The following is a 22,723-nucleotide window of genomic DNA, read 5'->3' as shown; positions in this document are numbered from 1 at the left end:
GAGGAATGAACCTGACCAACCAGAGGATGACGGGTCTTTAGAGGAATGAACCTGACCACCTGACCAACCAGAGGATGATGGGTCTTTAGAGGAATGAACCTGACCACCTGACCAACCAGAGGATAACGGGTCTTTAGAGGAATGAACCTGACCAACCAGAGGATGACGGGTCTTTAGAGGAATGAACCTGACCAACCAGAGGATGACGGGTCTTTAGAGGAATGAACCTGGCCACCTGACCAACCAGAGGACGACAGGTCTTTAGAGGAATGAACCTGACCAACCAGAGGACGACGGGTCTTTAGAGGAATGAACCTGACCAACCAGAGGATGACGGGTCTTTAGAGGAATTAACCTGACCAACCAGAGGACGACGGGTCTTTAGAGGAATGAACCTGACCAACCAGAGGATGACGGGTCTTTAGAGGAATGAACCTGACCAACCAGAGGATGACGGGTCTTTAGAGGAATGAACCTTACCAACTGACCAACCAGAGGATGACGGGTCTTTAGAGGAATGATCCTGACTAACCAGACGACGAAGGGGCTTTAGAGGAATTAACCTGACCAACCAGAGGACGACGGGTCTTTGGAGGAATGAACCTTACCAACCAGAGGATGACGGGTCTTTAGAGGAATGAACCTGACCAACCAGAGGATGACGGGTCTTTAGAGGAATGAACCTTACCAACTGACCAACCAGAGGATGACGGGTCTTTAGAGGAATGATCCTGACTAACCAGACGACGAAGGGGCTTTAGAGGAATGAACCTGACCAACCAGAGGACGACGGGTCTTTAGAGGAATGAACCTGACCAACCAGAGGATGACAGGTCTTTAGAGGAATGAACCTGACCAACCAGAGGATGACGGGTCTTTAGAGGAATGAACCTGACCAACCAGAGGATGACAGGTCTTTAGAGGAATGAACCTGACCACCTGACCAACCAGAGGACGACGGGTCTTTAGAGGAATGAACCTGACCAACCAGAGGACGACGGGTCTTTAGAGGAATGAACCTGACCAACCAGAGGATGACGTTTCTTTAGAGGAATGAACCTGACCACCTGACCAACCAGAGGATGATGGGTCTTTAGAGGAATGAACCTGACCACCTGACCAACCAGAGGATAACGGGTCTTTAGAGGAATGAACCTGACCAACCAGAGGATGACGGGTCTTTAGAGGAATGAACCTGACCAACCAGAGGATGACGGGTCTTTAGAGGAATGAACCTGACCACCTGACCAACCAGAGGACGACGGGTCTTTAGAGGAATGAACCTGACCAACCAGAGGACGACGGGTCTTTAGAGGAATGAACCTGACCAACCAGAGGATGACAGGTCTTTAGAGGAATGAACCTGACCAACCAGAGGATGACGGGTCTTTAGAGGAATGAACCTGACCAACCAGAGGATGACGGGTCTTTAGAGGAATGAACCTGACCACCTGACCAACCAGAGGACGACGGGTCTTTAGAGGAATGAACCTGACCAACCAGAGGACGACGGGTCTTTAGAGGAATGAACCTGACCAACCAGAGGATGACGGGTCTTTAGAGGAATGAACCTGACCACCTGACCAACCAGAGGACGACGGGTCTTTAGAGGGATGAACCTGACCAACCAGAGGACGACGGGTCTTTAGAGGAATGAACCTGACCAACCAGAGGATGACGGGTCTTTAGAGGAATGAACCTGACCACCTGACCAACCAGAGGATGATGGGTCTTTAGAGGAATGAACCTGACCACCTGACCAACCAGAGGATAACGGGTCTTTAGAGGAATGAACCTGACCAACCAGAGGATGACGGGTCTTTAGAGGAATGAACCTGACCAACCAGAGGATGATGGGTCTTTAGAGGAATGAACCTGGCCACCTGACCAACCAGAGGATGACGGGTCTTTAGAGGAATGAACCTGACCACCTGACCAACCAGAGGATAACGGGTCTTTAGAGGAATGAACCTGACCAACCAGAGGATGACGGGTCTTTAGAGGAATGAACCTGACCAACCAGAGGATGACGGGTCTTTAGAGGAATGAACCTGACCAACCAGAGGACGACGGGTCTTTAGAGGAATGAACCTGACCAACCAGAGGATGACGGGTCTTTAGAGGAATGAACCTGACCACCTGACCAACCAGAGGACGACGGGTCTTTAGAGGAATGAACCTGACCAACCAGAGGACGACGGGTCTTTAGAGGAATGAACCTGACCAACCAGAGGATGACGGGTCTTTAGAGGAATGAACCTGACCACCTGACCAACCAGAGGATGATGGGTCTTTAGAGGAATGAACCTGACCACCTGACCAACCAGAGGATGACGGGTCTTTAGAGGAATGAACCTGACCACCTGACCAACCAGAGGATGATGGGTCTTTAGAGGAACGAACCTGACCATCTGACCAACCAGAGGATGACTGGTCTTTAGAGGAATGAACCTGACCAACGAGAGAATGATGGGTCTTTAGAGGAATGAACCTGACCAACCAGAGGATGACGGGTCTTTAGAGGAATGAACCTGACCACCTGACCAACCAGAGGATGACGGGTCTTTAGAGGAATGAACCTGACCAACCAGAGGATGACGGGTCTTTAGAGGAATGAACCTGACCAACCAGAGGACGACGGGTCTTTAGAGGATTGAACCTGACCAACCAGAGGACGACGGGTCTTTAGAGGAATGAACCTGACCAACCAGAGGAGGACGGGTCTTTAGAGGAATGAACCTGACCAACCAGAGGACGACGGTTCTTTAGAGGAACAAACCTGACCAACCAGAGGACGACGGGTCTTTAGAGGAATGAACCTGACCACCTGACCAACCAGAGGATAACGGGTCTTTAGAGGAATGAACCTGACCAACCAGAGGATGACGGGTCTTTAGAGGAATGAACCTGACCAACCAGAGGATGATGGGCCTTTAGAGGAATGAACCTGGCCACCTGACCAACCAGAGGACGACAGGGTCTTTAGAGGAATGAACCTGACCAACCAGAGGACGACGCGTCTTTAGAGGAATGAACCTGACCAACCAGAGGATGACGGGTCTTTAGAGGAATGAACCTGACCACCTGACCAACCAGAGGATAACGGGTCTTTAGAGGAATGAACCTGACCAACCAGAGGATGACGGGTCTTTAGAGGAATGAACCTGACCAACCAGAGGATGACGGGTCTTTAGAGGAATGAACCTGACCAACCAGAGGACGACGGGTCTTTAGAGGAATGAACCTGACCAACCAGAGGATGACGGGTCTTTAGAGGAATGAACCTGACCACCTGACCAACCAGAGGACGACGGGTCTTTAGAGGAATGAACCTGACCAACCAGAGGACGACGGGTCTTTAGAGGAATGAACCTGACCAACCAGAGGATGACGGGTCTTTAGAGGAATGAACCTGACCACCTGACCAACCAGAGGATGATGGGTCTTTAGAGGAATGAACCTGACCACCTGACCAACCAGAGGATGACAGGTCTTTAGAGGAATGAACCTGACCACCTGACCAACCAGAGGATGATGGGTCTTTAGAGGAACGAACCTGACCATCTGACCAACCAGAGGATGACTGGTCTTTAGAGGAATGAACCTGACCAACGAGAGAATGATGGGTCTTTAGAGGAATGAACCTGACCAACCAGAGGATGACGGGTCTTTAGAGGAATGAACCTGACCACCTGACCAACCAGAGGATGACGGGTCTTTAGAGGAATGAACCTGACCAACCAGAGGATGACGGGTCTTTAGAGGAATGAACCTGACCAACCAGAGGACGACGGGTCTTTAGAGGAATGAACCTGACCAACCAGAGGACGACGGGTCTTTAGAGGAATGAACCTGACCAACCAGAGGAGGACGGGTCTTTAGAGGAATGAACCTGACCAACCAGAGGACGACGGTTCTTTAGAGGAACGAACCTGACCAACCAGAGGACAACGGGTCTTTAGAGGAACGAACCTGACCAACCAGAGGACGACGGGTCTTTAGAGGAATGAACCTGACCAACCAGAGGATGACGGGTCTTTAGAGGAATGAACCTGACCAACCAGAGGACGATGTGTCTTTAGAGGAATTAACCTGACCAACCAGAGGACGACGGGTCTTTAGAGGAACAAACCTGACCAACCAGAGGACGACGGGTCTTTAGAGGAATGAACCTGACCACCTGACCAACCAGAGGACGACGGGTCTTTAGAGGAATGAACCTGACCAACCAGAGGATGACTGGTCTTTAGAGGAATGAACCTGACCAACCAGAGGACGATGTGTCTTTAGAGGAATGACCCTGACCAACCAGAGGATGACGGTTCTTTAGAGGAATGAACCTAAGGAAGATTTTACTCTCGCTTTGGCTTACTCTGTTTGAGGATTTGGAGACCAATGTTGCCATCAATCACTTGGTAAAAATAACTCAATACAAATGAAATAATTCAAATACTATAAAATGTCATTTCAGGGAATATAGATATATAGAATATAGAAATGTACCATATTTTACATACAATCAAATAGCTTTGATGACATTATTTATAAATCTGTCTTCTAGAGGTCGACCGATTAATCGGAATGGCAAGTTCGAGCCCAGGTAGGGGCGAGGAGAGGGATGGAAGCATACTGTTACACTGGCAATACTAAAGTGCCTATAAGAACATCCAATAGTCAAAGGTATGTGAAATACAAATGGTATAGAGAGAAATAGTCCTATAATTCCTATAATAACTACAACCTAAAACTTCTTACCTTGGAATATTGAAGACTCAAAAAGGAACCACCAGCTTTCATCTGTTCTCATGTTCTGAGCAAGGAACTGAAACGTTAGCTTTTTTACATGGCACCTACATGGCACTTATTACTTTCTTCTCCAACACTTTGTTTTTGCATTATTTAAAACAAATTGAACATGTTTCATTATTTATTTGAGGCTAAATAGATTTTATTGATATATTATATTAAGTTAAAATAAGTGTTAATTCAGTATTGTTGTAATTGTCATTATTACAAATAAATTTTCTTTATTTTATTATTATTATTATTATATTTTTTTTAATTGTCTGATTAATCTGTATCGGCTTTTTTGGTCCTCCAATAATCGGTATCGGTATCGGCGTTGAAAAATCACAATCGGTCGACCTCTAGTTCTATTGCAAGATATTACAACTACAAGTCAATAAAAACAGTATATTTGCAACAGTGCCTGGGTTAATAATTGTATCAGAAGGGTACACTGATAAGATGTATAGAGAATCAAAGGGAGGCCTTTTACTCCATAACAAAACAGGGAAAACATTTTCCACACTATGAGTTCAAAGGTCACGTCCTTAACAGAACCTTATTCCCTATGGGTAAAAAAAGTTGGGTACTACGTAGGACATGGGGTGACATTTGGGACATTGATCAATCAATTAGTTCACCTTTGGCCCGCCTTTAATTAATTACTGTGCTGCTCAGAGTATCTTCATTATGTTCATGGGAACGTCTTGCACTGATTGTTAAGATAAGCGTGGATGGGAAAGATGTGTCACCATGTTGGTAAATGAGGAGGATTTTGAGCACTTTGTACCAAACCCAAACAAATTTGATTTGAACCAGTTGTTCTGGTCCAGAACCACTGATTCCATGAGTGGTTCTGTCTCAGGACAAGGCTTCCCACTGGGTACAAAACGGTTAAATCAACGTTGTTTCAACCTATTTTGTTTAAAGTATTGTGATGTGGAATCTGCATATGGAAAAAAAAAGTGGATTTTGAAAAAGTTATCGATACAAACGGGTGTTTTGGGGGTAAAATTTCAAACACAGGATTATCAAAATCACGGTCGCCAATTTTCAACACGGTCAAACCTTTGAAACAGCGTCAGATCTTCAACATAATATGTCTACGATAAGAATACAATTGGCTGGGCAGCACCTCCTACTAGAGAGTTGATCTATCTACAACTACCCCTCTAGTATCCCATCCAGGGTTTTATCCCTCTAGTATCCCATCCAGGGTTTTAATAGCTACCCTTCTAGTATCCCATCCAGGGTTCTAACAGCTACCCCTCTAGTATCCCATCCAGGGTTTTATCCCTCTAGTATCCCATCCAGGGTTTTAATAGCTACCCTTCTAGTATCCCATCCAGGGTTCTAACAGCTACCCCTCTAGTATCCCATCCAGGGTTTTAACAGCTAACCCTCTAGTATCCCATCCAGGGTTTTAACAGCTACCCCTCTAGTATCCCTTCCAGGGTTTTAACAGCTACCCCTCTAGTATCCCATCCAGGGTTGTATCCCTCTAGTATCCCATCCAGGGTTTTATCCCTCTAGTATCCCATCCAGGGTTTTAACAGCTACCCCTCTAGTATCCCATCCAGGGTTTTATCCCTCTAGTATCCCATCCAGGGTTTTAACCAAGCCCAACCCTGCTTAGCTTTGATATGTGCCTCTGACTATTACCAATGTGCTATCGTGAGGATGATTGTTGTGAAATCTCCACATAATAGATTTACTGGTGCTATCAAAGTCCTTCCAAAGGTTCCACAGAGCCAATGAAAAGTAACTTTATGTTACCAATCATAAACTGTACGATCAATGATGCTATTTAGGCCTATAAAGCGTTTCAGAAGTCATCAACAGCTAAGCATTAAATTCAGAGCCAGGAAAATAGACAATACATATTTAGTCCTTGGGTTTCAAGCTTTGGTTGATTTCAAATGGAATCTAAGAGGTAATAATACATATGTTTGATTCACATCTCGATAAGTTAACAACTTAAGAGTCCATGTTTGCATAATGTAAAAACTCCCCCATCAAAATCCATCTGTTTCTCTCTCTCACCTTTATTTAACTTGGCAAGTCAGTTAAAGAACAAATTCTTATTTACAATGACGACCCACATGTTTAAATGTTGATATTTTGGTTGTGTTGTCAAACAAACAATTAGATATTACTTTTGTAAGACAGTAATGTTAAAGTTATAATAGGTTTTTAATTCAATCAACCTTAAAATGAGTAACACTTCCATGGTCACATTTAGAGAGGTTACTGTGACTATAAATGTCTTCCTATGTAATCCTAGGAAGCGTTCAAGGTCACATTTAGAGAGGTTACTGTGACTATAAATGTCTTCGTATGTAATCCTAGGAAGCGTTCAAGGTCACATTTAGAGGTTACTGTGACTATAAATGTCTTCGTATGTAATCCTAGGAAGCGTTCAAGGTCACATTTAGAGGTTACTGTGACTATAAATGTCTTCGTATGTAATCCTAGGAAGCGTTCAAGGTCACAGGTCTGTAGAAATCTACACTAATCTACAGAGAATCTCACATGGCGTTGATCACTTACACCATGTACTGTAATGTAATCTGTAATCTCAACTGTAATGTACTGTAATGTAATCTCAACTGTAATGCACTTTAATGTAATCTCAACTGTAATGTAATCTCAACTGTAATGTAATCTCATCTGTAATGTACTGTAATGTAATCTCAACTGTAATGTAATCTCATCTGTAATGTACTGTAATGTAATCTCAACTGTAATGTAATCTCAACTGTAATGTAATCTCAACTGTAATGTACTGTAATGTAATCTCAACTGTAATGTAATCTCAACTGTAATGTAATCTCAACTGTAATGTACTGTAATGTAATCTCAACTGTAATGTACTGTAATGTAATCTCAACTGTAATGTAATCTCATCTGTAATGTACTGTAATGTAATCTCAACTGTAATGTAATCTCAACTGTAATGTAATCTCAACTGTAATGTACTGTAATGTAATCTCAACTGTAATGTAATCTCAACTGTAATGTACTGTAATGTAATCTCAACTGTAATGCACTTTAATGTAATCTCAACTGTAATGTACTGTAATGTAATCTCAACTGTAATGTAATCTCAACTGTAATGTAATCTCAACTGTAATGTAATCTCAACTGTAATGTACTGTAATGTAATCTCAACTGCAATGTAATCTCAACTGTAATGTACTGTAATGTAATCTCAACTGTAATGTAATCTCAACTGTAATGTACTGTAATGTAATCTCAACTGTAATGTACTGTAATGTAATCTCAACTAACTGCAATCCAGGCCATGTAGTTGTGCTATTAGATCAAACACAGTGATAACACATTAAATTGTTGTAGAAATAAACCAAATAGCTGACATTGTATTCCCATTTGAACTTTAGTGTGCTTTTAACACATTTATTTTTAAAGCGCAGTTGATAACACATTTAGGTGACAACTAATCCAAAAATCTGACATTGATCTTCCAATTGAAATTTGGTTGGGAATTCAACAAACGTTTTGGCTGTCTCTGTTTTTGATTGGTTGAAAATCAGTTGGAATCTCATTGATCAACGAATCTACCAAATAGTATCCAATTTCTCCACGTTGAAATGACGTAGTGTGCCCAGTGGATTTCATTCTCACTTGATTAATTGATTTTTGATCAACTCTATAGTCTTTAATAAACAATAGGCAGAAGGATTCAACTTCATAAAGAGGTTATTGATTTACATTTATTGGTTTTAGTAAATTGAGCAAATATATCTCAGTTGTAAGAACCTTCCAAACTCAACCTTTTATTGTCCTACTCAAGTCGTATGGGAGTTTTCACCAAACAACTTTTCTATTGGGTTCCTCCTTCTTTGAAACACAGCCTTTTCATACGATCCATACAGACTATCTATACATTCATATAATGGACTATATTAAGTCATATAGAGTATGGAACATATGACATCAGTGGGCTTCCAGCCACAGAGCAGAACTAGACTGTACAAATTAATTTATGTTAAAGGTCATGAAACACTCAAAATCATGTTTTTCATGAAATTGGATGATCATTTGAATGAAACCAGATCACAGGCACTGGTCCCCTCCCCTGTGTCAAACACTTGGATTCAGGAGGCGGGATTATTAAGCGGATAGGTTAACATCACCCTAGCTCTCATTTTAATACACCAATGGTAACATTATATTGTCTTACCTAATTTAAATAAGAACATCTTGTAACCAACATCAGAGAAGGTGTGTTTGCAGAGGGGTGTGGTTTATATTGCTAGATATCTACTCTATTGGTGCCAACATTTTACTGTCGGGTGTTAGCAAAAGATAATAAAACATCTATACTATTTACACTATGTCAAAGATACTTAGATATCTTTCCCCTTTCATCTGTCTGGGTGTTAGCTACTTACTGGCTAGCTAGGTCTTCAACCCGCATGAGGGGGGGGGGGTTGTTCAAAACCCTTGACACAGTTGTCATGTCAACACATCTGTCAGTGCTGCTGTGAACCGCATCACAAGAGACATGCCAGACGGGAGAGATATATATATTTTTTAAAAATGGACATCATTGATGCAATTTCAATGTTGTTTGAGTTGATTTGTGTTTCACCAAATTATCTTGAGATGGTTTTAATGCAACGCTGCTAACTGCAACGCTGCTAACTGCAACGCTGCTAACTGCATCGCTGCTAACTGCAATGCTGCTAACTGCATCGCTGCTAACGGCATCGCTGCTAACGGCATCGCTGCTAACTGCAACGCTGCTAACTGCATCGCTGCTAACTGCATCGCTGCTAACTGCAACGCTGCTAACTGCAACGCTGCTAACTGCATCGCTGCTAACTGCATCGCTGCTAACTGCAACGCGGATAACTGCAAAGCTGCTAACTGCAAGGCTGCTAACGGCAACGCTGCTAACGGCATCGCTGCTAACTGCATCGCTGCTAACTGCATCGCTGCTAATTGCAACGCTGCTAACTGCATCGCTGCTAACTGCAACGCTGCTAACTGCAACGCTGCTAACGGCATCGCTGCTAACTGCAACGCTGCTAACTGCATCGCTGCTAACTGCAACGCTGCTAACTGCAACGCTGCTAACTGCAACGCTGCTAACGGCATCGCTGCTAACTGCAACGCTGCTAACTGCATCGCTGCTAACTGCAACGCTGCTAACTGCAACGCTGCTAACTGCTAACTGCAACGCTGCTAACTGCATCCAAGTTTCTTGACGTAGGTGTTTCAAAGAGCTGTCAGTCAAAGACGAGCTCATGAAGCTCCCTGCCCACTCAGCCTGTCTTTTCAAACTTCCTGGTAGTTAGTCCTGAGAGAAAATGTACTTTTTCAAAAATGTTCAAACTCCCCCCCACCCCCTCTATATTACAGGTGATATTTTAGTTACTCAAAAGGCTATTTTACATGGGAATCAAAATGACTGTCCGGGACCTTTAAACTAGAAGTAGACTGTACAGATCGTGTAAATAGAACAGGCTTCATTAGTCCACATTTGCCACTCCGTACTACTATGTACATGGAAAGATGAGTGTTGATGGGAAGAATGTGTCAACACGTTGGTAAATGAGAACACAGCATCAGTGACCTTTAAGTCGCGGGTGAGCTAGACCACATTCCTTTCTGCGTTCTATTGTTCTAGAGCGTTCTATTGTTCTAGAGCGTTCTGAGCTAGACCAATTCCTTTCTGCGTTCTATTGTTCTAGAGCGTTCTGAGCTAGACCACATTCCTTTCTGTGTTCTATTGTTCTAGAGCGTTCTGAGGTAGACCACATTCCTTTCTGCGTTCTATTGTTCTAGAGCGTTCTATTGTTCTAGAGCGTACTATTGTTCTAGAACGTTCTGAGCTAGACCACATTCCTTTCTGCGTTCTATTGTTCTAGAGCGTACTATTGTTCTAGAGCGTTCTGAGCTAGACCACATTCCTTTCTGCGTTCTATTGTTCTAGAGCATTCTATTGTTCTAGAGCGTTCAATTGTTCTAGAGCATTCTATTGTTCTAGAGCGTTCTATTGTTCTAGAGCGTTCCAATAAGGAATAGGCTGCCATTTTGGATGTGGACCCTCGCTTCCGTCTGGAAAAACAATGCCAATTACGCGACTGCTCTTCCCGTGATGTTTTAACCATTATAAAGATGGCTGACCTTTTAGCCGACACAACCTGCTGACGATGTGTATAATATCTCACTGGCTCAGATCAATCCTCAGATAACTGAAGCCACTGTGAAACCAAAGTTCAGCAGAATTGCTGTGACAGTCCCCCTTGAAATAAGACATTTAGAGGGTAAAGGCCACACAAGGTAGGCAGGACACACGCAACAGTCAACCAGCTGACAGTAGAGAGGCTAGATACACTCGGCAGTCAACCAGCTGACAGTAGAGAGGCCATTCAGTTCCTTTTGTTGTTTACAACCATCCTGAGACCCTTTCTGGGTGAACAAAAAAGCCAGCAGCTGAAAGAGAAAGAGAACTAGAGAGAGAGACGGAGAACAAGAGAGAGAGAGAGACGGAGAACTGTATCTTCATTGGGTGAGGAAGACTTCACTATCCAGCCGGTTGCCATGAGATTCCCCAAGCTGCCCAACCCAGGTCTGGATGACCGGATCCCGTCTCATAAGGAGCTGGAGAGGATGGAGAAAGAGGAGGCTGGGGACAGGCCCAAATGGGACAACAAGACCCAGTACATGCTGACCTGTGTGGGCTTCTGTGTGGGGCTGGGGAACGTGTGGAGGTTCCCTTACCTGTGTCAGAGCCATGGAGGAGGTAGGGGAGAAAGAGGGAGTGGGTTTGATTGTATGCAACATTTTTGTAAATTAATGAAAAGGATTTTGAGATACGTATTTTTTCACAGTAGAAATTAAATAGGGAAAACTACAAACTACAGTGAGATTGCAAAACATTACATTGAGCAAGGCACTTAAACCTAGTTGCTCTGGATGAGAGCGTCTACTAAATAACTAAAATGTCAAATGTAGGACGAGTCAACAACATTATTTGGGTAATAACACTTTAAAGTAACTGGGGCAGCAGGGTAGCCTAGTGGTTGGACTAGTAACCGGAAGGTTGCAAGTTCAAACCCCCGAGCTGGACAAGGTACAAATCTGTCGTTCTGCCCCTGAACAGGCAGTTAACCCACTGTTCCTAGGCCGTCGTTGAAAATAAGAATTTGTTCTTAACTGACCTGCTTAGTTAAATAAAGGTTAAAAAAAATAAGATATATGAGAACTTTAAAAGAGGGATTTTTCACTGGAGAGTTAATTTGAAATTGTGATTATCTGAACATCTTCAACACTAAGACTTGTATAACACAATAATACACCTGCTACTGTTGCAATATTGGAAATGTGTTCAGTAGACTATTGTTGATTTGTCAACTGATCAAAACAACCAACAAGAGATTCCAATTCCAATCTTGTGTTCTCAGGAGCATTTATGATCCCATTCCTGATCTTGTGTTCCCAGGAGCGTTTAATGATCCCATTCCTGATCTTGTGTTCCCAGGAGCGTTTTATGATTCCATTCCTGATCTTGTGTTCCCAGGAGCGTTTTATGATCCCATTCCTGATCTTGTGTTCCCAGGAGCATTTAATTATCCCATTCCTGATCTTGTGTTCCCAGGAGCGTTTTATGATCCCATTCCTGATCTTGTGTTCCCAGGAGCGTTTTATGATCCCATTCCTGATCTTGTGTTCCCAGGAGCGTTTAATGATCCCATTCCTGATCTTGTGTTCCCAGGAGCGTTTAATGATCCCATTCCTGATCTTGTGTTCCCAGGAGCGTTTTATGATCCCATTCCTGATCTTGTGTTCCCAGGAGCGTTTTATGATTCCATTCCTGATCTTGTGTTCCCAGGAGCGTTTTATGATTCCATTCCTGATCTTGTGTTCCCAGGAGCGTTTATGATTCCATTCCTGATCCTGTGTTCCCAGGAGCGTTTATGATTCCATTCCTGATCCTGTGTTCCCAGGAGCGTTTATGATTCCATTCTTGATCCTGTGTTCCCAGGAGCGTTTATGATTCCATTCCTGATCCTGTGTTCCCAAGAGCGTTTTATGATTCCATTCCTGATCTTGTGTTCCCAGGAGCGTTTTATTATCCCATTCCTGATCCTGTGTTCCCAAGAGCGTTTATGATCCCATTCCTGATCCTGTGTTCCCAAGAGCGTTTATGATCCCATTCCTGATCCTGTGTTCCCAGGAGCGTTTTGTGATTCCATTCCTGATCCTGTGTTCCCAGGAGCGTTTATGATTCCATTCCTGATCCTGTGTTCCCAGGAGCATTTTATGATTCCATTCCTGATCCTGTGTTCCCAGGAGCGTTTATGATGCCATTCCTGATCCTGTGTTCCCAGGAGCGTTTATGATCCCGTTCCTGATCCTGCTGGTTCTGGAGGGGATTCCACTGCTGCACCTGGAGTTTGCCATTGGACAGCGCCTCAGGAGCGGCAGTGTCGGGGTGTGGGGCTCTGTCAACCCTTACCTCACTGGCATTGGTGGGTGACAGACCATTCCTGATTACGCTATCTGTGTGGAATTCCTGTGATCATGTCTGACAAAACCCTTGTGGCTTCAGGAATATGGTTATAAGTAGCTATGTTTTTATGTTTTGCCATATTATGTATTATGTATAGCATACTTAAACATACAGTACCAGTCAAAAGTTTGGAAACAGCGACTCGTTCAAGAGTTTTGCTATATTTGTACTATTTTCTATATTGTAGAATAATAGTGAAGCTATCCAAACTATGAAATAACACATATGGAATCATGTAGTAACCAAAAAAGTGATAAACAAATCAACGTATATTTTACATTTCAAATCAAATCAAAGTTTATTTGAGAATCTTCAAAGTAGCCACCATTTGCCTTGATGACAACTTTACACACTCTTGGCATTCTCTCAACCAGCTGAATGAGGTAGTCATCTGGAATGCATTTCAATTAACAGCTGTGCAAAGTTGTAGAATTCCATTTGTAGAATTTCTTTCCTTCTTAATGCTTTGAGCCAATCAGTTGTGTGGTGAAAAGGTAGGTGTGGTATACAGAAGATAGCCCTATATGGTAAAAGACCAAGTCCATATTATGGCAAGAACAGCTCAAATAAGCAAAGAGAAATGACAGTCCATTATTACTTTAGGACATGAAGGTCAGTCAATCCGGAAAGTTCCAAGAAATGTGAAAGTTTCTTCAAGTGCAGTCACAAAAACCATGAAGTCCTATGATGAAACTGGCTCTCATGAGGACCGCCATAATTGCTGCAAAGAAACCACTATTAAAGGGCACCAATAACAAAAAGAGACTTGCTTGGGCCAAGAAACAAGAGCAATGGACATTAGACCGGTAGAAATCTGTCCTTTGGTCTGATGAGTCCAAATTTGAGAGTTTTGGTTCGAACCGCCGTGCCTTTGTGAGATGCAGAGTAGGTGAACGGATGATCTCCGCATGTGTGGTTCCCACTGTGAAGCATGGAGGAGGAGGTGTGATGGTGTGGGGGTGCTTTGCTGGTGACACTGTCTGTGATTTATTTTGAATTCAAGGCGCACTTAACCAGCATGGCTACCAAAGCATTCTGCAGCGATATGCCATCCCATCTGGTTTGCGCATAGTGGAACTATCATTCATTTTTTTAACAATGACCCAAAACACACCTCCAGGCTCCTTAAGAGTTGTTTGATCAAGAAGGAGAGTGATGGAGTGCTGCCTCCACAATCACCCGACCTCAACCCACTTGAGATGGTTTGGGATGAGTTGAACCGCAGAGTGAAGGAAAAGCAGCCAACAAGTGTTCTGCATATGTGGAAACACTTTCCATAGTTTTGGAAAAGCATTCCTCATGAAGCTGGTTGAGAGAATGCCAAGAGTGTGCAAAGCTGTCATCAAGGCAAAGGGTGGCTACTTTGAAAAATCAAAAATATATTTTGATTTGTTCAACACTTTTTTGGTTACTACATGATTCCATCTGTGTTATTTTATAGTCTTGATGTATTCACTATTATTCTACAATGTACAAAACAGTTTTTTTGTTGTAATAAAGAAAAACCCTTGAATGAGTATGTGTGTCCAAACTTTTGACTGATACTCTGTATACTGTATATACTTAGACATAGCATACTTGAATACACTTTAATATGCTTATAATTCACTGGAATGTACAGGGAATGTAAATAACATTGGTTCTGAAACAGGTATTGCCTCCATGTTGGTATCATTCCTGGTTGGGATGTACTACAACACCATCATGGCCTGGATCATGTGGTACCTCTTCAACTCCTTCCAGGACCCCTTGCCTTGGAGTCAGTGTCCCCTCAATGCAAACAAGACAGGTACAGAATTTCCTTCATGAGTAACAGTTGGTATTGGTAGCGACCTTAACTCAATACGTAGCTACCTCGGTTACCTAGCTACCTCGGTTACCCAGCTACCTCGGTTACCCAGCTACCTCGGTTACCTAGCTACCTCGGTTACCTAGCTACCTCAGTTACCCAGCTACCTCGGTTACCCAGCTACCTCGGTTACCTAGATACCTCAGTTACCCAGCTACCTCGTTTACCTAGCTACCTCAGTTACCCAGCTACCTCAGTTACCTAGCTACCTCAGTTACCTAGCTACCTCGGTTACCCAGCTACCTCGGTTACGATGTTCAGACCTCTAGGCGTAAAGGTTTGAGGTGTTGGCTTGACAGAGTCCCGGTCAGGGCGACCCCCCCGTGAATTCACTACAGTATCATCAAAACCTGGACCCCAAAAAAGATATCTAAACTTAGCTAGCTAGCCTAATAACAGCATGATAGCAAGCAGGCTCAGCTCACGGGTTAACTGACGTCGTCACGAAAACGATGCACACACGTCCATGGGGAAGATGTGTCTGTGTGTTATTATTTAAGATGGATAGCTAGCAACTAGCTTATAACTATATGAATAAATATATATGATATATATATAGCTACGTATAACTAAGCTAGCAACAATGACAAGAAGCTGCCTTGAGGGGGAATCGTAGGTAGCTGTTATTAATACCATGTTGTTTTGAGGTGTTTTTGACTCGTCTCATCTATGCTGAATCATGCTTTTTCATTCTGTATCATGCTGAATACATTGGCAGTAAGATCGCTAGCTAGACAAACATTGAGAATTTAGACCGACCCAACTTCTATCTCATTTTCATCTTAGCTGTTATCATTCTTAGATCCAGACAGAAACAGTTTGAATATCGGCCCCCTGCAGGTCTGGTGTCAGAATGCGCACGGAGCTCCTCAGTGGATTACTTCTGGTACAGAGAGACACTGAACACCTCTACGGCCATAGATTTATCTGGAGGCCTTCAGTGGTGGATGGTGCTAGCCCTGGTGTCTGCCTGGACCTTACTCTATGTCTGCTGTATCAGGGGGATTGAGACTACTGGCAAGGTACCAGCTCAGATTCACTCTCTCCCTGTTTATGAGGGAGGTCAAATTTCAGTAAAAAATAATGGCTTGCCTTGGGAATGGGTGCCAGTTGTCTTATTGCTGATGTTTCTCTGTATCTCTCTCTCTCTCTCTTTCTCTCTCTGTCTCTCTCTCTGTCTCTTTCTCTCTGTCTCTTTCTCTCTGTCTCTCTCTCTCTCTCTCTCTGTCTCTCTTTCTCTTTCTCTCTCTGTCTCATTTCATAAGTGGTTCTGGATTCAGTTTGTGTAACAGTTTTAGAATCTCTCTCTCCTTCTCGTCAGGCTGTGTACATAACATCCACTCTGCCCTACTTGGTGCTCACCATCTTCCTGATCCGAGGACTGACTCTCAAAGGTTCTCTGGATGGAGTCAAGTTCCTCTTCACGCCCGACGTACGTACGCATTAACGTTGTCGTGCCACTAAAATCAACACAAAGGCTGATTTCTTTAGGTCTAACTGTTTTCTATTTCTCCAGGTGAATGAGTTGATGAACCCGTCTACCTGGCTGGATGCAGGGGCACAGGTGTTCTACTCTTTCTCCTTGGCCTTCGGAGGTCTCATCTCATTCTCCAGCTACAACTCTGTACAGTAAGCAACTCCTTATTAAAATGTTTTTTTTTAAAAAAATTTTTACTTTTATTGCGACTGAATCCTCATCCGTGCAGAGAGTAAATCACAGATGCTCATAGACATTATTAGGATCTTGTCTTTTAATCTCTTCAAATAATTTCAGTCATTTTCTTCCATTGTCTGTTTCTCCAGCAACAACTGTGAACAGGATGCTGTCATCATCTCCATCATCAACGGAGCCACCTCCGTCTACTCTGCTACCGTCATCTACTCCATCATAGGCTTCAGGGCCACGGAGAAGTTTGACGACTGCTCGGATGGGTAAATTCCTAGTTCCGTCTTGGTTGAATCCATATTTTCAATCAAATTCAATGTAGATTGAACTCATATTTGTTGACAACACTGTCAAGTTTATGTCAAAATTGGATTTAATAATTAGGGATTACAGGAAGATAATCTAATGAGTTTGGTGTTTACTTCTATATGTTCTCTTCCTTGTGACATCATGGCCCTGCTAAATGTGTTCTCTTCCTTGTGACATCATGGCCCTGCTGAATGTGTTCTCTTCCTTGTGGACATCATGGCCCTGCTGAATGTGTTCTCTTCCTTGTGACATCATGGCCCTGCAGAATGTGTTCTCTTCCTTGTGACATCATGACCCTGCTGAATGTGTTCTCTTCCTTGTGACATCATGGCCCTGCTGAATGTGTTCTCTTCCTTGTGACATCATGGCCCTGCTGAATGTGTTCTCTTCCTTGTGACATCATGGCCCTGCTGAATGTGTTCTCTTCCTTGTGACATCATGGCCCTGCTGAATGTGTTCTCTTCCTTGTGACATCATGGCCCTGCTGAATGTGTTCTCTTCCTTGTGACATCATGGCCCTGCTGAATGTGTTCTCTTCCTAGTAACACCATGGCCCTTGTGAATGCATTTGATCTCCCTGAGCACTTCCTCACTGAGAACAACTATGAGGAAGTTCTTCAACATTTCAACAGCACATCGCCAGATATCATCCAGGGATTAAACCTGAAGACCTGTGATCTACAGCAGTTTCTCAGTCAGGTAGTGAAATTACACCATGTCCAATCCAAGACACATCATTTACTCTAAGGGACACCAGAACTTTCTTATGCCCGTACTGTGTTCCCTGTAGGGTGTGGAGGGAACTGGTCTGGCCTTCATCGTGTTCACAGAAGCCATCACCAAGATGCCTGTCTCTCCTCTCTGGTCCATCCTGTTCTTCATTATGCTCTTCTGTCTGGGACTGTCCACCATGTTTGGGAACATAGAGGGGGTCGTGGTGCCCCTTCAGGATCTCAACATCTTCCCCAAGTGGCCCAAAGAAGTCTTAACAGGTTAGTGACACACAGAAGCTGACATTTCTTCTTCTAAACAGCACTAAATCAAAATGTCTTCAAACCAAGGCATTGTCTCCAACATCCCAGTTGTTCAGGGGTTGAGATCACAAGCTTGTTGTTGACCTTTAACCTCTCTGCGCACGCACCTTTAAGGGAGTATCCCTCTGAACATCCAATGAGGTTGAGCACCAATGAAAGAACCTTGGCTGTCGCCGTTTAAACAAATGTCTTTGTTTCGTCTTCTTTCAGGCGTCACTTGTATCGTTTGCTTCACGGTCGCTCTCATATTCACCCAGCGGTCTGGTAACTACTGGCTGGCTCTGTTCGACGGCTTTGCCGGCTCCATCCCTCTCCTAGTCATCGCCTTCTGTGAAATGGTGTCTGTTGTTTACATCTACGGGATCGACAGGTGAGTCCAGATACTGAAACACCACGAAATAAAATAGAACTGAATAGAATAGAAAATACCTAATTGTCAAAGCTTACATGGAGATGTACTGTAGATGTCAAACGTTTGGACACACCTACTCATTCAAGGGGTATTCTTAATATTTTTTCATCTGGATCATCATAGCTAGCTAACCGCAACCCGGGTTGACTACTCCTGGCTAACGTTTTCGTCCCGGAGCTAGCACCAACTAGCCTGGGGCTAGCCCATGCTAGACCCATCTTCCGGCTCACTCCTGGGCTACAATATCCGGTCCCCTTCTACTGCCGGTACGGGGCACAGAACCCCACCGATCCTCTACGACTGGAATACTGACATAATCTGCCCGAGGATTCCAACAGGCCCCTCAGGCGCGACGCCCGCTGAAGGCCCATTCTGCTAACCTGCTAGGCCTGCTAGCTACCTAGAGCTACTTGGAACCCTACTAATTCCACAACTGGTGTAACGACGTCACCTTACGAAGAGGCAAAAACAGACTTACCGCCATCGCAACGTCCCCCAAAGGCTAACTTGCTAGCCCTGGTCTACTAACTGCAAGCTTGCCAGCCCCGGTCTGCTAACTGCTAGCTTGTTTAGCCCCGGCCTACTAACTGTTAGCGTGTTAGCATCGGCCTGCTAACTGTCTGAATCGCCTTGTCCCCAGTCAGCCCAACCACTCACTGGACCTAATACTGTCTTATTGTAGTGGGTTTATTTTACTGTCTTATTTCACTGTAGAGCCTCTAGCCCTGCTCAATTTGCCTTAACCAACCATGTTGTTCCACCTCCTACATATGCGATGACATCACCTGGTTTAAAAGTCTCTAGAGACTATATCTCTCTCTTCATTACTCAATGCCTAAGTTTACCTCCAATGTACTCACATCCTACCTTATCTTTGTCTGTACACTATGCCTTGAACCTATGCTTTCGTGCCCAGAAACCTGCTCCTTTTACTCTCTGTTCCTCTGGTGATGTAGAGGTTAATCCAGGCCCTGCAGTGCCTAGCTCCACTCCCACTCCCCAGGTGCTCTCATTTGTTAACTTCTGTAACCGTAAAAGCCTTGGTTTCATGCATATTAACATTAGAAGCCTCAAAAATGCAATTTCAGGATGTGGGGGGGACATGTCCCCAGTGAATGTTGCGCGCCTGAGTACACCTTAGGTCTTCATTAGACCTGTTGGGTTACATCAAACATGTATCACAGTGTGCATATTCCTCTTCATTGGATATCATGGGGAACTTTCACTCTGATAACCAGCCATTGGAACATCGAAATCCCAGTTAATTCACTCTCCTTCTCCGACAGGTTTAACGCAGACATAGAGTTCATGATTGGACACAAGCCCAACCTGTTCTGGCAGGTGACCTGGAGGTTCGTCAGTCCAGTCATCATGCTGGTGATTTTCATCTTCTACTTCGTCACCCAGGTCAGCGGAGAGCTGACCTACCTCGTATGGGACCAGGAAGCGGTAAGCCTTGTTGACAGGAAATAGTTCATGAATGTTGTTGATATCATATCTGCATCCCAAATGGCACCATATTCGCTGTGTAGGGCACTACTTTAGACCAGGGTCTATAGGGTAGTAGTGCACTACTTTAGACCAAGGTCTATAGGGTAGTAGTGCACTACTTTAGACCACTATAGGGTAGTAGTGCACTACTTTAGACCAGGGTCTATAGGGTAGTAGTGCACTACTTTAGACCAGGGTCTATAGGGTAGTAGTGCACTACTTTAGACCAGGGTCTATAGGGTAGTAGTGCACTACTTTAGACCAGGGTCTATAGGGTAGTAGTGCCCTACTTTAGACCAGGGTCTATAGGGTAGTAGTGCCCTACTTTAGACCAGGGTCTATAGGGTAGTAGTGCCCTACTTTAGACCAGGGTCTATAGGGTAGTAGTGCACTACTTTAGACCAGGGTCTATAGGGTAGTAGTGCACTACTTTAGACCAGGGTCTATAGGGTAGTAGTGCCCTACTTTAGACCAGGGTCTATAGGGTAGTAGTGCCCTACTTTAGACCAGGGTCTATAGGGTAGTAGTGCACTACTTTAGACCAGGGTCTATAGGGTAGTAGTGCACTACTTTAGACCAGGGTCTATAGGGTAGTAGTGCCCTACTTTAGACCAGGGTCTATAGGGTTGTAGTTCACTACTTTAGACCAGGGTCTATAGGGTAGTAGTGCCCTACTTTAGACCAGGGTCTATAGGGTAGTAGTGCACTACTTTAGACCAGGGTCTATAGGGTAGTAGTGCACTACTTTAGACCAGGGTCTATAGGGTAGTAGTGCCCTACTTTAGACCAGGGTCTATAGGGTAGTAGTGCCCTACTTTAGACCAGGGTCTATAGGGTAGTAGTGCCCTACTTTAGACCAGGGTCTATAGGGTAGTAGTGCCCTACTTTAGACCAGGGTCTATAGGGTAGTAGTGCCCTACTTTAGACCAGGGTCTATAGGGTAGTAGTGCACTACTTTAGACCAGGGCCCATAGATGATGCAGACATGGACTTGTATGCATTTTCTCCCTTATTCTAAGTAAAGACTTTCACTTGTTGAAGTTTAAACCATTTGTTGCTCTTATGCCACAACAACTCTTTAGTATCTAGATTGGAAATGTATCTAAAGTTGTCAACAGTTTTTTGAAGTTGATACATTATACAGGATATATAGCCGTATGTGGACACCCAATCAAATGAGTGGATTCGTCCATTTCAGCCACACCCATTGCTGACGGGTGTATAAAATCGAGCCCGCCGTCATGCGATCTCCATAGACAAGCAATGGCAGTAGAATGGCCCGTATTGAAGAGTTCGTTCCGGTTCTCTTAACACAGTATGGACCCGGAACTTAATCCAGAATCTAAACTAATTACGCAAAACTTTAGTTCTGGATTATCCAAGATGAATCAATTATCAACAAATGAAAACACTATTGAGGATAAACCAAGTTAATTTAATAAAATAATACGTTATTTTGTTGTTCCCTGATTTCCTTCATCTGGTTCTAGGAGGAGTTCCCTACTCTGGCAGACCGTCAGTATCCCGACTGGATCTACTTCATCATATTTATTTTGGCTGGCATTCCCAGTCTGGCTGTCCCTGGAGTCGCCATATTCAAATTCACCTACAACCGCTGCTGCCAGAAAGACAACGGCTTCAGAGAAGACACCATCAACTCTGTCTCTGCTAAAATACAGATGATAGAAAAACCGATGGACTAAAAGTAACAGGTTCACCTTCAGTTCTGGTTTTCAATGAAAAGTTGTTTTTACCTTGTCAGCTCGGGGGATTCGTCCCCGAGGTCGGTGTCGGCACGCTGCTGGAGCCGCGTGTCAACGGGGTGGGGGGGTGGTTACTTTCACGACTTCCACCGAAGTTGTTCCCTCTCCTTGTTCGGGCGGCGTTCGGCGGTCGACGTCACCGGCTTTCTAGCCGCCACCGATCCATGTTTCATTTTTCCTTTTGTTTTGTCTCTTTACACACCTGGTTCCCATCTCAAAATTATGTTCCTTATTTAACCCTCTGGTTTCCCTTTCTGTTTTGTGTGTGATTGTCTTTCGTTGTATTCCGGTGTGATGTATTTTGAGTCCTGTTTTGTCCTTGTTTGGAACGGGATTTTGTTACGTTTTGGATTGAGTAAATCAGTGATTGTTACTCTTATGTGTGTCCTGCACCTGACTCCTTCGCTATCTTTTAGATAGACTCTGACAGCTGTAACTTAACAAAATGTGGAAAAAGTCAAGGGGTCTGAATACTTTCCGAATGCTCTGCATTTTACTTGCTTTGGCAATGTAAACATACAGTGGCTTGCGAAAGTATTCACCCCCCTTGGCTTTTTTCCTATTTTGTTGCCTTTACAACCTGGAATTAAAATTGATATTTTGGTGGTTTGTATCATTTGATTTACACAACATGCCTACCACTTTGAAGATGTAAAATACTTTTTTATTGTGAAGCAAACAAGAAATAAGACAAAAAAACTGACAACTTGAGCATGCATAACTGTCGTCCCCCCCCCCCGCCCCCCCCCCCCCCCCAAAGTCAATACTTTGTAGAGACATCTTTTGCAAGTCTCTTGGGGTATGTCTCTATAAGCTTGGCACATCTAGCCACAGGGACTTTTGCCCATCCTTCAATGCAAAACTGATCC

General features: G+C 43.8%; 1 protein-coding gene across 1 annotated transcript; it reads left to right on the top strand.

Annotated features, from left to right (window-relative positions):
• Positions 1-11,242: 11,242 nt before the first annotated feature.
• Positions 11,243-21,794, top strand: LOC139402709 (sodium-dependent neutral amino acid transporter B(0)AT1-like). The gene is made up of 12 exons (XM_071146607.1): positions 11,243-11,560; positions 13,149-13,289; positions 14,982-15,119; positions 16,020-16,201; positions 16,501-16,611; positions 16,696-16,808; positions 16,983-17,111; positions 17,697-17,853; positions 17,945-18,146; positions 18,399-18,558; positions 19,887-20,049; positions 21,582-21,794. Exons 1-12 carry the CDS (start codon positions 11,359-11,361, stop codon positions 21,792-21,794), a joined length of 1,911 nt encoding a protein of 636 aa, XP_071002708.1. The 5' UTR covers positions 11,243-11,358.
• The last annotated feature ends 929 nt before the right edge of the window (positions 21,795-22,723 follow it).

Source organism: Oncorhynchus clarkii, unplaced genomic scaffold, assembly GCF_045791955.1.
Source record: "Oncorhynchus clarkii lewisi isolate Uvic-CL-2024 unplaced genomic scaffold, UVic_Ocla_1.0 unplaced_contig_11549_pilon_pilon, whole genome shotgun sequence".
Classification (NCBI taxonomy): domain Eukaryota; kingdom Metazoa; phylum Chordata; class Actinopteri; order Salmoniformes; family Salmonidae; genus Oncorhynchus; species Oncorhynchus clarkii.
The sequence above is the reverse complement of the archived record's forward strand: the minus strand, read 5'-3'. Positions and strand labels throughout refer to the sequence as shown.

What these genes read in the sequence shown, in the direction of transcription:
- LOC139402709 (XM_071146607.1), top strand. Translation starts at nt 11,359, where the DNA reads ATGAGATTCCCCAAGCTGCCCAACCCAGGTCTGGATGACCGGATCCCG. An exon ending in CCCTTACCTCACTGGCATTG is followed by an intron (nt 13,290 to 14,981) that starts GTGGGTGACAGA and finishes GTTCTGAAACAG; the next exon opens with GTATTGCCTCCATGTTGGTA. An exon ending in TCGTATGGGACCAGGAAGCG is followed by an intron (nt 20,050 to 21,581) that starts GTAAGCCTTGTT and finishes ATCTGGTTCTAG; the next exon opens with GAGGAGTTCCCTACTCTGGC.